General features: G+C 37.8%; 1 protein-coding gene across 5 annotated transcripts in view; it reads left to right on the top strand.

The window, feature by feature from the left end:
• Window positions 1-13,154, top strand: part of NSRP1 (nuclear speckle splicing regulatory protein 1) — a 62,597-nt gene that overhangs the window by 936 nt on the left and 48,507 nt on the right. For 3 of the 5 annotated variants that reach the window (XM_028499155.2, XM_007123573.4, XM_028499157.2), the window contains one exon: window positions 710-803. The exons of 1 other annotated variant lie outside the window; for it this stretch is intronic. In XM_028499155.2, the coding sequence (XP_028354956.1) occupies window positions 710-803 (94 nt within the window). Of the gene's footprint in view, window positions 1-12; window positions 110-709; window positions 804-13,154 lie in introns of those variants that run through there. One more of the 5 variants, XM_055090304.1, reaches the window with a different exon arrangement.

Raw genomic sequence — 13,154 nt, 5'->3', positions numbered from 1 at the left:
TACGTTGCCACAAAAGAGAAATGTTATATGTTCTTGGAAGTTTTCTTTGATGTATAATCCTTGCTTGTGATGCGGCTTCCCGTGATTTCTGCGTCTTAAAGGCCAAAACGTGAGAAACTAAATGAGTTGGATCTGATGGGATGGTTCTTTCAGGTGCTCCAAGACAAAGCAAGTGTGCTTAATAAAGTGTAATGGAAATTTGCCCCATGGCTACTTGGGTTTCTCAGTTAATGTAATCTTTTAAAAAATTTTCATGGGTGACATTAATCTTTATCCAATAACTTCTTTAAAATTGTGTACCCAATAGGAAAAAAAAAAGTATTTTCTTGACTCTTGTTAGATCACAAGGATAATTTAGAGCGTTTTTGTTTTTAGTGGACATCAACTGAGCTTTCCACTAACATGTTCTTTTTAAAACCTTGCTATCATTTCACCATCTAAAACATTCTGAACTCTTCATTCACTTCCCTTCTTTGATTAAAATGGTATTTTGATTTTGGCCCACAAATAATCACTCAGAGTAATAATTATAAAATCTTAGCGCATATTAGAACTTTTAGATAGGTGAAAATCAGAACCAGTGTTATATTTTCATAGGTTATATGACATGTTTTGACTTGGTAGCTTCGTCTGGAAGAGGTAGTGGATGTATTATTGTTTAACATTTAAATATAATGGTGTAATTTCTATTTCAAAAAAAAATATGCAGGTATGGGCTTACTTTGCCAAAGAAAGCACAGCAGTTGCACCCTGTTTTGCAAAAACCTTCAGTGTTTGGGAATGATTCTGATGATGATGATGAGGTAAGGGAAACTACTGCATTGTTGGAAATTTTTTTTTTAATTGAACTTGTGAATTTTATGTCTGCTTGCTTTAGATATTTGTTAATACAGTGTATCTGTAGCATTATAATTTACAGAATTATCAAAAAGAATAAAGAAGAAAGCTCTACTTTTTTTTTTTGTAGGTGATACGTGGATAATCTAAGAGATTTTTTTTTCCCAAGGCTATGAACTTCAGTTATTTTTAAGCAATTATATAGAGTAATTTCAGACAACAATACTGATATATAACAAAATTGTTGCTGTAAAGATCCCTGGAAATAAGCTATTAAGATGTTGCCAGTTTCCTAGAAATTTTTATTAGCAAAGTAGTTTCTTAAGAGACTATTTTTGTGGTTGCTCATTGTCTGCTAAGTGTAATTATTCAGTTGTAATATGGTAGTGTATAAAGTTAGCATTGATGATAATGACATCTAATATGAACATTTTATGTTTTAGCAGCCAAAACAGTGTTTTCCTATGAAGCCCCAGTTTACAGCAGTTTATAAAACCCCCAAATGTGTGCTTATTTAATACTTCAGTCATTGTCTGTATTTCTAAAATACCTTTGTATCAATTTCGTACTTCCTTTGCTCTGGCAGAAAAAAATCACTTCTCTTTCAGTTTTTACTAACTCTATAATAACATAGTTAGGTAATTGAACATATTTGATCCTTTGCTTCTTTTCTTCTGTTGAAGAAATAGACTCTAGATGGCTTACTTTTTAAAAAGTTGATAATTTACATATAATTTGCATATAAACTCATGGATTTTAAGTGTACAGGTTGGTGACTTTTGACAAATATATACACCCCAGTCAAGATGTAGAATATTCTCTCTTCCCTGAAAGTTCTTTTATGCCCCTTTGCAGTTAGTTTGCTTCCCCACATTATGCTCCAGACAACTATCTCATTGTGGTTTTGATTTGCATTTTACTTATGACCAAGGATATCGGCCATTTATGTATCATCTTTAGAGAAATGTCTGTTCATATCATTTGCCTAGTTTTTAATTGGGTTGTCATTTTGTTATGAGTTGTAAGATTCCTTTATATATTCTAGCTACAAGTCGCTTATTAGATGTAATTTGTAAATATTTTCTCGCATTCTGTGAATTGTTTTTTCACTTTCTTGATAATGTCCTTTGAAGTACAAAAGTTCAATTTTGAGAAAGTCCAATATATTTTTTTTCTTAGGTTGCTACTGCTTTGGTGTCATACCTAAGAAACCATTGCTTAATCCAGGGTCACAAAGATTTACGCATATGTTTTCTTCTAAGAATTTTGTAGTTTTAGTTCTAAAATGTGTCATTCATTTTGACTTAATTTTTGTACACGGTTATGAGATGGGGGTTCAGTTTCAGTCTTTGCATGTGGATGGATATCCAGTTGTCCCAACACCATTTGTTGAAGGCTCTTCCCCATTGAATTGACACTACCCTTGTGGTTTGTTTTAATATACAAATAATTTTTTAAAATCACTGTAGACACAACAGAAAAATACGACATGGTTATCTTGTAGTTTCACATAAATCATCCTGGCATACCCATGTAATGCAAAGCAGCATATACTCCAGTTTGAGAAGGATGGGTTTATACAAGTTATCTAGAAAGTTTACTGATGTGATTGCTGTTTCTTTTCCATTGTGAAATGAGGCTAGTGGAAGCTGGACAGTGGGTACACTAGAGTCAGAAAAGAAAGGCCTAGGGCCATTTTGCTCTTCCCTCCCTTCCTCCCACCCTCCTTCCTTTTACATAGAGAGACTTTAATGCAGAGAATTGGTTACATGGGTGATGGAAGACTTGAGAAGCTACAAGAGATGGTGAAGCAACCCAGAGATTAGCAGTAGTAAAAGGCAAGAAGTGATAAATGGAAGGATACAGGTAGGAGTTGGACCTGGTGGCCAGGGGCTAGGGTTACTAGGTGGGAACTGGACTTTTCCAAAAGGAGTTGAAGCCACTGGGAGATTCATTCTTAAGTAGAGAGAAAGGCAGGGAGAAATACCTCGTCTTCTCCCTTTCTCCTACCCTCCAATATACTGTTTTTGTAGTCTGTTGGTAGAACCCAGCCAGAAGCCAACTGACAGGGAGCTGCAGTTTAGTTCTTAATGAGCAGAGAATATAAAACCGGTCTTTAGAATAATTTCCTTACCTATGAAACATCAGTCTGGTGAATTCCAGCTTATCCTTGTATATTATTTAAATGTTTGTGAGCTTTGAATATAAAACTCTTCTTTTTTAAAAATGTATTTTATTGAAATATAGTTAATTTACAATGTCGTGTTAATTTCTCCTGTACCGCAAAGTGACTCAATTTATATATATATACACATACGCATTCTTTTCCATTATGGTTTATCACAGGATATTGAATATAGTTTCCTGTGCTATACAGTAGGACCTTGTTGTTTATCCATTCTATATATAATAGTTTGCATCTGCTAATCCCAAACTCCCAATCCATTCCTCTCCCACCTACCTCCCCCTTGATAACCACAAGTCTCTTCTCTATGTCAGTGAATCTAAAACTCTCTTCTTTAAAAATTAGTCAGTTGGGCTTCCCTGGTGGCGCAGTGGTTGAGAGTCTGCCTGCCGATGCAGGGGACGCAGGTTTGTGCCCCGGTCTGGGAGGATCCCACATGCCGCGGAGCGGCTGGGCCCGTGAGCCATGGCCGCTGAGCCTGCGCGTCCGGAGCCTGTGCTCCGCAACGGGAGGGGCCACAGCAGTGAGAGGCCCGCGTACTGCAAAAAAAAAAAAAAAATTAATCAGTTAAGAAACAATAAAATTATTGGTGTTTTGGAAAATACAGATAAAGATATTTTATGTTGCCCCTCCTGAGGAGGGCATTTGGTAAACCTGGCGAGGAGCTTCTGAAGCAAATCCAACTATTCTTATTTTCAGGAATTCAGCAGAAGCAACTAAGAGCCCAAATTTAAGATCAGACTTTTATTCCAGCTTTCAAGCAGAGGGAGCCCTAGCAAACGAATTCTGTTTCAGTGTGTTTGTATCCAGAGTTAGTTTAAAAATGGGAGAAAGTGGTAGTCAAGCACTTTAAATTATTATTTAAATAGTCCCTCTTTTTGAAATTATCAGAACTAAATAGAAACAATTATCATTTTGTTCAGAGGTAGAGGAGATGAAGAGTTTTTTTGTTTTGTTTTGTTTTTTTTGCGGTACGCGGGCCTTTCACTGTTGTGGCCTCTCCCGTTGCGGAGCACAGGCTCCAGATGCGCAGGCCCAGCGGCCATGGCTCACGGGCCCAGCCGCTCCGCGGCATGTGGGATCTTCCCGGACCGGGGCACGAACCTGTGTCCCCTGCATCGGCAGGCGGATTCTCAACCACTGCGCCACCAGGGAAGCCCCAGATGAAGAGTTTTTACCCCATATGAGTAAGGTTTATATTATATCCAAATGCTGCTGTCTGATAATAAGTGTTTGAGTGGTTTTGCTAAGATAGTAGTGTGTTTGTTTCATTTTTTTCCAGTCCCTCCTGTATTTCCAGTCCCATTGCCAACACCTTCATTACTTCTGTCATGGATTATTATAGCTTAGTAACAATTTCCTTATCACCTTTCTCTCCTCAAATTCATTTCAAATACTGTTGATAGATTGATCTTCCTAAAGCACAGTCCTAATCACTGTTAACTTCCTTACTCTTGAACCTAATTGTATTTAAAGTCTAAACTGCTCATCCTGACATTGAAAGCCTTCCCTATGCTTTGGCTTCAAAGGACTTATTAGCATTTTCTCCTAACTGTGCTTCTCCATGCAAAGTACACTGTTATGTTTGTATTCTTTCACAACTCTACTTTTTTCACATTGGAAGTCTCTCCATCCTATATGTCCAAATTATAGCCATCCTTTAAAACCCAGTGCAAAAGTTGCTTCCTTCAAGATTTTCCCCACTGGAAAGACTCTTTCTGACACTCTTTACCTTTCTTAGAGCACTTAGCTTTTTATACCTTGTATTATAAGTTATTTGCATACAAGTCTTTCACTGTACTAGTGTATGAGATCCATGAGTTAGGATCCGAATGTTCGTGCTGGCTTCCAAGAATGAGTAAAATCATTTACTCAGATGTTTTAGCTGTCTATATTGTAAAGAGCTGGATAGTAGATGTTTTAGGCTTTGCAAGCTAGTCAACTTTGATCTCCTAGTGTGAAAGCAGCCATTAGATAATATGTAAATGAATGAGCATGACTAATAAATGTGTTCTAATAAAACTTTATTTACAAAAGTGGGGATGGCTGAGATTTGGCTGTAACTTACTGACCCATGATGTATACAATTATCCAAAGTACGTGTGACAACCAGTATTTCACAAGTGTTATAAAGTGGCTAGTGACTAAAATAGATGTTGCATGACAAACGTGGAACTTCCTTTTAGATATTTCTCCGTGATAAATGCTTGCTCATTTTGCAGAACATAATGAATTTTTCTTTTGTCTTGGCAATTGAAATGCTCATTTCTAGATATTAATAATCTTGTGAGATCCAGTTTTGTAATATAATTCATATGCCATGAAGAGGTATGATCCATTGGGCTTCCTTGGTGGCGCAGTGGTTGAGAATCCGCCTGCTGATGCAGGGGACGCGGGTTCGTGCCCCGGTCTGGGAGGATCCCACATGTCGCGGAGCGCCTGGGCCCGTGAGCCATGGCCGCTGAGCCAGCGCGTCCGGAGCCTGTGCTCCGCGAAGGGAGAGGCCACAACAGTGAGAGGCCCGCATACCGCAAAAATAAATAAATAAATAAAAAGAGGTATGATCCATATAACCTGAGAATTGTCGCTGTTGGATAAAGATGCAAAACTTCTTGATCACTTTAAAAGAGGATATTAAGTTAAAATAGGTAGCTTAAGTTCATTAATTTAGTTTATTGTGTATATATCAAATATGTTAGATAAATGGTGGATGATAATAATCGCACTTTGAGTATTCAGAAGCCGTGGTATAGTCCTTTTATAGGTTAAGCTTTCATTTTCATAAACTACAGAACAGTTACAAAAACTATAAGAAAAACATTAAAACCCCAGCAGAAAACTAAGGAAAACACATAGAGAAATATAGAAGAAATGGCAATATCTAATAAACATTAAAAATATTTAATCTTAGTATATCTAAGCAATGTAAATTAGGGCAACAATAAGCTGCCATTTTTTTTTTACTATGTTAGAAAATACTTTTAAAAATGATAATGGCAAGGTTTTAGTGAAATGGGAAATTCTGAAATTCAAAATTTTGTTCTTGTAAATCATTGCGCCTTTTTTGGAAGGCAGTTTTGCAATTCGTATCAATCCTTTAAGAATCAAGTATATTTAACCCACTGTATCAATGAGAAGACAGAGGCTGTGCCAGAATTTTCCCTTCTAAAATTCTCTCCTGGGGGCTTCCCTGGTGGCGCAGTGGTTGAGAGTGCCTGCCAGTGCAGGGGACACGGGTTTGAGCCCTGGTCTGGGAGGGTCCCACATGCCACGGAGTGGCTGGGCCCGTGAGCCACAACTACTGAGCCTGCGCGTCTGGAGCTTGTGCTCTGCAACAAGAGAGGCCGCGACAGTGAGTGACCCCCGCTCGCCGCAACTAGAGAAAGCCCATGCACAGAAATGAAGACCCAACACAGCCAAAAATTAAAAAAAATAAAAGAAATAAATTCTCTCCTGAGGAAGTTGTCAGAAGTTTGCATTAAAGATTTATAGGTATTCAGAAGTCTTTATTTCAGGGTTGTTTATGATAGTAAAATCTTAGAACCAGTCCAACTTTCAACAGTGAAAGCATGGCTAAGTAAAGTGAGGTGCAGTGTATATTACAGAATTGTTAAAAATAAAATGAATGGAAAAAAGAATAAAGAGAGCATTTCAGAATATTAATGGTAGTCTTTTGTGGACTTATGAGTGGTTATTTAGTTTTTTTTTTTTTTTTTTTTTTTTTTTTTTTTTTTTTTTGTTGCGGTACGCAAGCCTCTCACTGTTGTGGCCTCGCCCGTTGCGGAGCACAGGCTCTGGATGCGCATGCTCAGCGGCCATGGCTCACGGGCCTAGCCACTCCGTGGCATGTGGGATCTTCCCAGACCGGGGCACGAACCCGTGTCCCTTGCATCAGCAGGCGGACTCTCAACCACTGCGCCACCAGGGAAGCCCCCACAATAGTTTTTATACTTGAAAAATAATTTTTAAGAAAAATTTATGGTGAACTTTAAGAATTTCCTGTAAGATACTTAGCTTCCAAATCATCTTAAAATATAAAAGGAAATAACACATTTAATCTGATAGAAGTCATAATGAGAGTACTGAAACTATTTAAAAGCATGAAAGAAGATGAAATAAGCAGAATACAAAATTGAATATGTATATATGGTTGTACAAAACTATATGGATATATAAGTGGAAAATAAAAGAGAATCGGTTTGGGTTTTTTTGGTGACAGTATGAGCTTTTTTATTTTTTTCAAAATTGTATTTATTTCATTGTTATAATTTTTGAAGAACAGAAGGAAATCAGTGCTTTAAAAAATACATGACTGCATTGTATATCCCCCACTTAGAAACATTTGCAAATTACTGGGTTACATGGTATATTTTCATTGCTTTTACTATTTTTTTAAAAATTTTATTGAAGTATAGTTGATTTACAGTGTTGTGTTAATTTCTTCTGTACAGCAAAGTGACTCAGTTACACACATATATATATTCTTTTTCATATTCTTTTCCATTGGTTTGTCACAAGATTGAATATAGTTTCCTGTGCCCTACAGAAGGACCTTGTTGTTTATCCATCCTATATATAATAGTTTTCCTCTGCTAATCCAAACTCCCATTCCTTCCCTCCCGCCCCCCGACCCCCAGCAACCACAAGTCTGTTCTGTGTATCTGTGAGTCTGTTTTTGTTTTTGTTTAATATTTATTATTTATTAAATTATTTGACTGTGCCAGGTCTTAGTTGCAGCAAGCGGGATCTTCGTTGCTGCATACGGGATGTTTAGTTGCAGCATGCAAGATCTAGTTCTCTGACCAAGGATTGAACCCAGGCCCCCTGCATTGGGAGTGCGGAGTCTTAACCAGTGGACCACCAGGGAAGTCCCTGTTTTTGGTTTGTAGATATGTTGATTTGTATCATATTTTAGATTCCACATATAAGTGATATCATATGGTAGTTGTCTTTCTTTTTCTGACTTACTTTGCTTAGTATGATAATCTCTAGGTCTATCTGTGTTGCTGCAAATGGCATTATTTCATTCTTTTTTATGGCTGAGTAATATTCCATTTTATATATGTACCACATCTTCTTTATCCATTCACCTGTTGATGGACATTTGGCTGTTTGTGGATAGTGCTGCTATGAACATAGGGGTGCATGTATCTTTTCTAATTATAGTTTTGTCCAGATATATATGCCCAGGAGTGGGATTGCTGGATCATATGGTAGTTCTATTTTTAGCTTTCTGAGGAACTTCCATACTGTTTTCCATAGTGGCTGTACCAACTTACATTCCCACCAACAGAGTAGGAGGGTTCCCTTTTCTCCATAGCCTCTCCAGCACTTGTTATTTGTAGATTTTTTAATGATGGCCATTCTGACTGGTATGAAGTGGTACCTCATTGTAGTTTTGATTTGCATTTCTCTAATAATTAGTGATGTTGAGCACCTTTTCATGTGCCTGGGGCCATCTGTAAGTCTTCTTCGGAGAAATGTCTGTTTAGGTCTTCTGCTGATTTTTCAGTTGGGTTGTTTTGTTGTTGTTGAGTTGTATGAGCTGTTTATATATTTTGGAGATTAAGCCCTTGTCGGTTGCATCATTTGCAAATGTTTTCTCCCATTCTGTAGGTTGTCTTTCCGTTTTGCTTATGGTTTCCTTTGCTGTGCAAAAGCTTGTAAGTTTGATTAGGTTCCATTTGTTTATCTTTGTTTTTATTTCTATTGCCTTGGGAGACTGGCCTAAGAAAACATTGGTATGATTTATGTCAGAGAATGTTTTGCTTATGATTTCTTCTAGGAGCTTTATGATGTCATATCTCGTGTTTAAGCCATTTCGAGTTTATTTTTGTGCATGGTGTGAGGGTGTGTTCTAACTTCATTGATTTACTGGCAGCTGTCCAACTTTCCCAGCACTGTTTACTGAAGAGACTGTCTTTTTCCCATTTTATATTCTTGCCTCCTTTGTTGAAGATTAATTGACTGTAGGTGTGTGGGTTTATTTCTGAGCTCTCTGTTCTGTTCCATTGATCCATATGTCTGTGTTTGTGCCAATAACACACTGTTTTGATCACTGTAGCTATGTAGTATTGTTTGCAGTCTGGAAGGGTTATTCCTGTTTCTTAATCTTTCACCACTTTAACTCCAGTCTTTTTTATTTATTATTTTTTTTATAGAAGCAGTTAGGTCTTTAATTTTTTTTTTTAAGTTTATTTTTTGGCTGAGTTGGGTCTTCGTTGCTGCATGTGGGCTTTCTCTAGTTGCGGCGAGCAGGGGCTGCTCTTTGTTGCGGTGTGTGGGCTTCTCATTGCGGTGGCTTCTCTTGTGGCAGAGCATGGGCTCTAGGTGCATGGGCTTCAGTAGTTGTGGCACGTAGGCTCAGTAGTTGCGGTGTGTGGGCTCAGTAGTGTGGCTCGCTTGCTCTAGAGTGCAGGCTCAGTAGTTGTGGTTCATGGGCTTATGGGCTTAGTTGCTCCGCAGCATGTGGGATCTTCTGGACCAGGGCTCAAACCTGTGTCCCCTGCATTGGCAGGTGGATTCTTAACGACTGCACCACCAGGGAAGTCCCAGCTCCAGTCTTTTAAAAACACTTTCTTGGGACTTCCCTGGTAGTCCAGTGGTTAAGACTCTGCTCCCAATGCAAGGGGTGCGCTTTCGATTCCTGGTCGGGGAACTAAGATCCCACATGCTGCGTGGCCAATAAATAAATAGTTCCCCCAGATTAAAAAAAAAAAAACACTTTCTTGAATAACTAAAGTAGTCTTCATAAGTCTGTTTCTCCTAAAATGAATCTGTTTTTCATTGGAAGCCTGTTTGACTTGCTAATGGTAAAAAAAAAGTTAAAATTTTAATCTCTCTGAACATTATACTACATCTGAATCAAGGAAGTGTTTCAGTTGCAGTTTTTCATCAGTTATCAGTCCCATAATTTCCTATTTCTCTGGAGATAGTCTGGTATAGTTTGAATAAAATGACAGTTTTATATGGACATGACAAAGCATATTATTTGTGAAAATGGCAGGAAATTTGGGTTATTTTAATGATGGCTAAGAATTTTTTATGCTTTTATCATATGCTACTAAACTGAATTCCTAGAGATTCATGATACTGAATATAATAGCAGTATAAGCAGTGAGAGATTTTAAGTAATTGTGTAGCTTTGCTAAAAATTCATCCCTTAACCTGCTATCCGTGAGTGAAATGGATATGTAAGAAAATTCAAGAAGAGAGCAAAGGACAGCATTAAATGATAGAATTTTGTGAGGCGTGGGAGCGACAGCAAGAGGATTCTGTTCTTCTTATGCCAGTAGGTTAAGAGCATTACCGAAGTGGCTGAGATCATCCAGATTATGAAGATCAGATGAAGTAGGAATTTTTGTTCTTTTCTAGGAAAGAAATGGAGGTATTAATCATGTGCCCTCATAGACGTAAAGTTGCTTTGTGAATCGCTGGTTAAATCTGTTTAGCCAGATTTCCTTATGTTGACACATGGGTGAAATATTTTTTAAAAATCTCCTTTGTCTGAGATATAATGCACATTGTTGTATTTTCAACTCCTGGGGTTTGTTTTGGTTTTTTTTTTGTAAGTTCTTTTTATTGGTATTCTCAATTTGCTGAGATAGTCTCATACTTTTCTTTAGTTTTTTAGATAGTTTCCTTTAGTTCATTGAATGCGTTTATTCTGTGTGTGGACTGTACTTTCTTGTTTCTCTGTATGTCTCATAAATTGGGGTTGAAAACTGAACATTTAAAATAATAGAAATGGCAACTGCGGAAATCAGAGCTTCCCCTCTTCTCAAGGTTGGTTGTTTTTGCTGGGTTTTTTTGGTTGTTTTTTGCTTAGTGACTTTTCTGAGCTAATTGTTTTTGTTTTGGGTTTTGGTTTTTTTGGACACACCATGTGGCTTGTGGGATTTTAGTTCCTGGACCAGGGATTGAATCTGGGCCCACAGCAGTGAAAGTGCCGAGTCTCAACCACTGGACTGCCAGGGAATTCCCTGAACTAATTCTTAAAGTCTGTATTCATTGTTGTGTGTGGCCACTGAAGTCTGCTTGGCAAGCTTAGTGGTCAGCTAATGAGCTGACAGAGACTTCCTTAAACACCAGTAACTAATAAGTCACAAATCTGCCAAGAGACTCTGTGTGCATGTTGGGATATGCCTTCAACACATAGCCAGGCATTTTACAACTTTGCCTTATCCACCACTACTTGCTTGTGCAGAGCCTGATGTCAGTCCTCAAGATCTGTCTTGAGAGTTTAGGACCTTCTTAGGTCTTTCCTGATCATGCTCAAAGGTCTGTGTATGCATGTGATCTTCATGATCCCTAGGAATATTTTGGAGATTTCAAGCCCATATGGACATTCTATTTCTCTGCTTTTCTTCTTTTTAAGCTTTTTGGTTAACCGGTTGTTTTCCCCAACTGTTAAAACTGTTACCCACTGCCTCAGGCCACCCTGAGGTTCAACAGTTGTCTTTGATTGTTTTTGACAGATACCCCCAGGGAAAAGACTGTTTTACATCTTCAACTCTGATAAAGACAGCCTTGTGAGTGGTGTCTTCCAGAGAACCACCAGACAGGTCCAATAATTCTCTGGGATGCGGTTTTCAAGGAACTTCATCTGCCCTTTGCAGTGGCTGCCAGACTGCTGATTTTTCTACTGTACTATGATTGTGATCTCTTGTTTTTAGGCTACTATGGCACTAGAGAGGGGATGATGGAAATAGGGCAAGTTAAAACACCACAAAGTTCTTACCAAGATTCAGTTGTTCTTGAATAAATGCTCCCTGGACTACTGTAAGCCTTTGGTTAATTTCCAGAGTTCTAAAAAAGCTGATTCTGACCTTTTTTGCCCATATTTTTATGCTGTTTTGGAGAAGAGAATTTCTGTTAGGTCCATACCACCATTTTCAGTGACATCCCAGGTTGTCTCTTGAGCCTCTCCAATACATATTTGCACACTTTTGACAAAGTCGTCTTACTTGTTTGTTTGTTTGTTTGTTTTGCGGTACGCGGGCCTCTCACTGTTGTGGCCTCTCCCGTTACGGAGCACAGGCTCCGGACACGCAGGCTCAGCGGCCATGGCTCACGGGCCCAGCCGCTCCGCAGCATGTGGGATCTTCCTGGACTGGGGCACGAACCCGTGTCCCCTGCATTGGCAGGCAGACTCTCAACCGCTGCACCACCAGGGAAGCCCCATCTTACTTGTTTTAAAATCACCGTTGACTTCCCATTGCTCTTAAAGACCAAAATCTTCATTTTTGATCTGCAAAGTCATTCATTGTCTTGCTGTTCTGTTCAACCTGTTCTCTACTGTAGTGCTCTATCTTATTCTTTAAAATTGCCTTAAGTCATTTAAGTGTGTTTTAGTGTCACCTTCAGTTTCATAATAAAACTAGGGATTTTTATTGGAATTGCATTGAATTTATGGATTAGTTTGGAAGAGAATTGATACTTTAATGTTTCACTCTTTCCATGTATAAAGATAGCATATTTCTTTATTTGTTCCGGTGTTTTATATGTCCTTTAGTACAGTTTTATCATTTCTTCCATGAGGGTCACACCCACCTTTTGTTGGATTTATTTCTAGGTACCTTGTAGCCCTTGTTATCGTATAAGGGTTTTTTTTCTAATTTATTATTACTAGTATGTGTAAAAGCTTCTGATTTTTTTGTTATTGCTGATTTAATTCTAGTACCTATATATTTCTAATAGTTTACCTGATGATTCTTTTGGATTTCCTTTGTAGACATAGTGTCTGTAAATAAGGATAATTTTGTCTCGTTTCAATTCTTTTACCTCATATTTCTTACTTTTTGGTGTGATTATGATATGTTATTGTCTGAAAACTACAATATATAGAGAGAGGCAATGATAGAAACTTTGTTACATTCCTGACTTTAATGGAAATTGCTTGTAAAATTTCTCAAATGTGATGTTCGCTTTACATTTTAGCTACTATTTCTAGTTTACTATGAATTTTTATCATAAATGATTTTAAATTTTAATTTTTTTAGCATCAGTGTGAGTTTACATTAATTTTTTGAAGTTAAATCTTTTTTTTTTTTTTTTTTTTTTTTTTTTTTTTTTGTGGTATGCGGGCCTCCCTCTGTTGTGGCCTCTCCCGTTGCGGAGCACAGGCTCTGGA

The sequence above is a fragment of the Physeter macrocephalus genome, chromosome 14 (genome assembly GCF_002837175.3).
Source record: "Physeter macrocephalus isolate SW-GA chromosome 14, ASM283717v5, whole genome shotgun sequence".
In the NCBI taxonomy this organism is placed as follows: Eukaryota; Metazoa; Chordata; class Mammalia; order Artiodactyla; family Physeteridae; genus Physeter; species Physeter macrocephalus.
The sequence above is the reverse complement of the archived record's forward strand: the minus strand, read 5'-3'. Positions and strand labels throughout refer to the sequence as shown.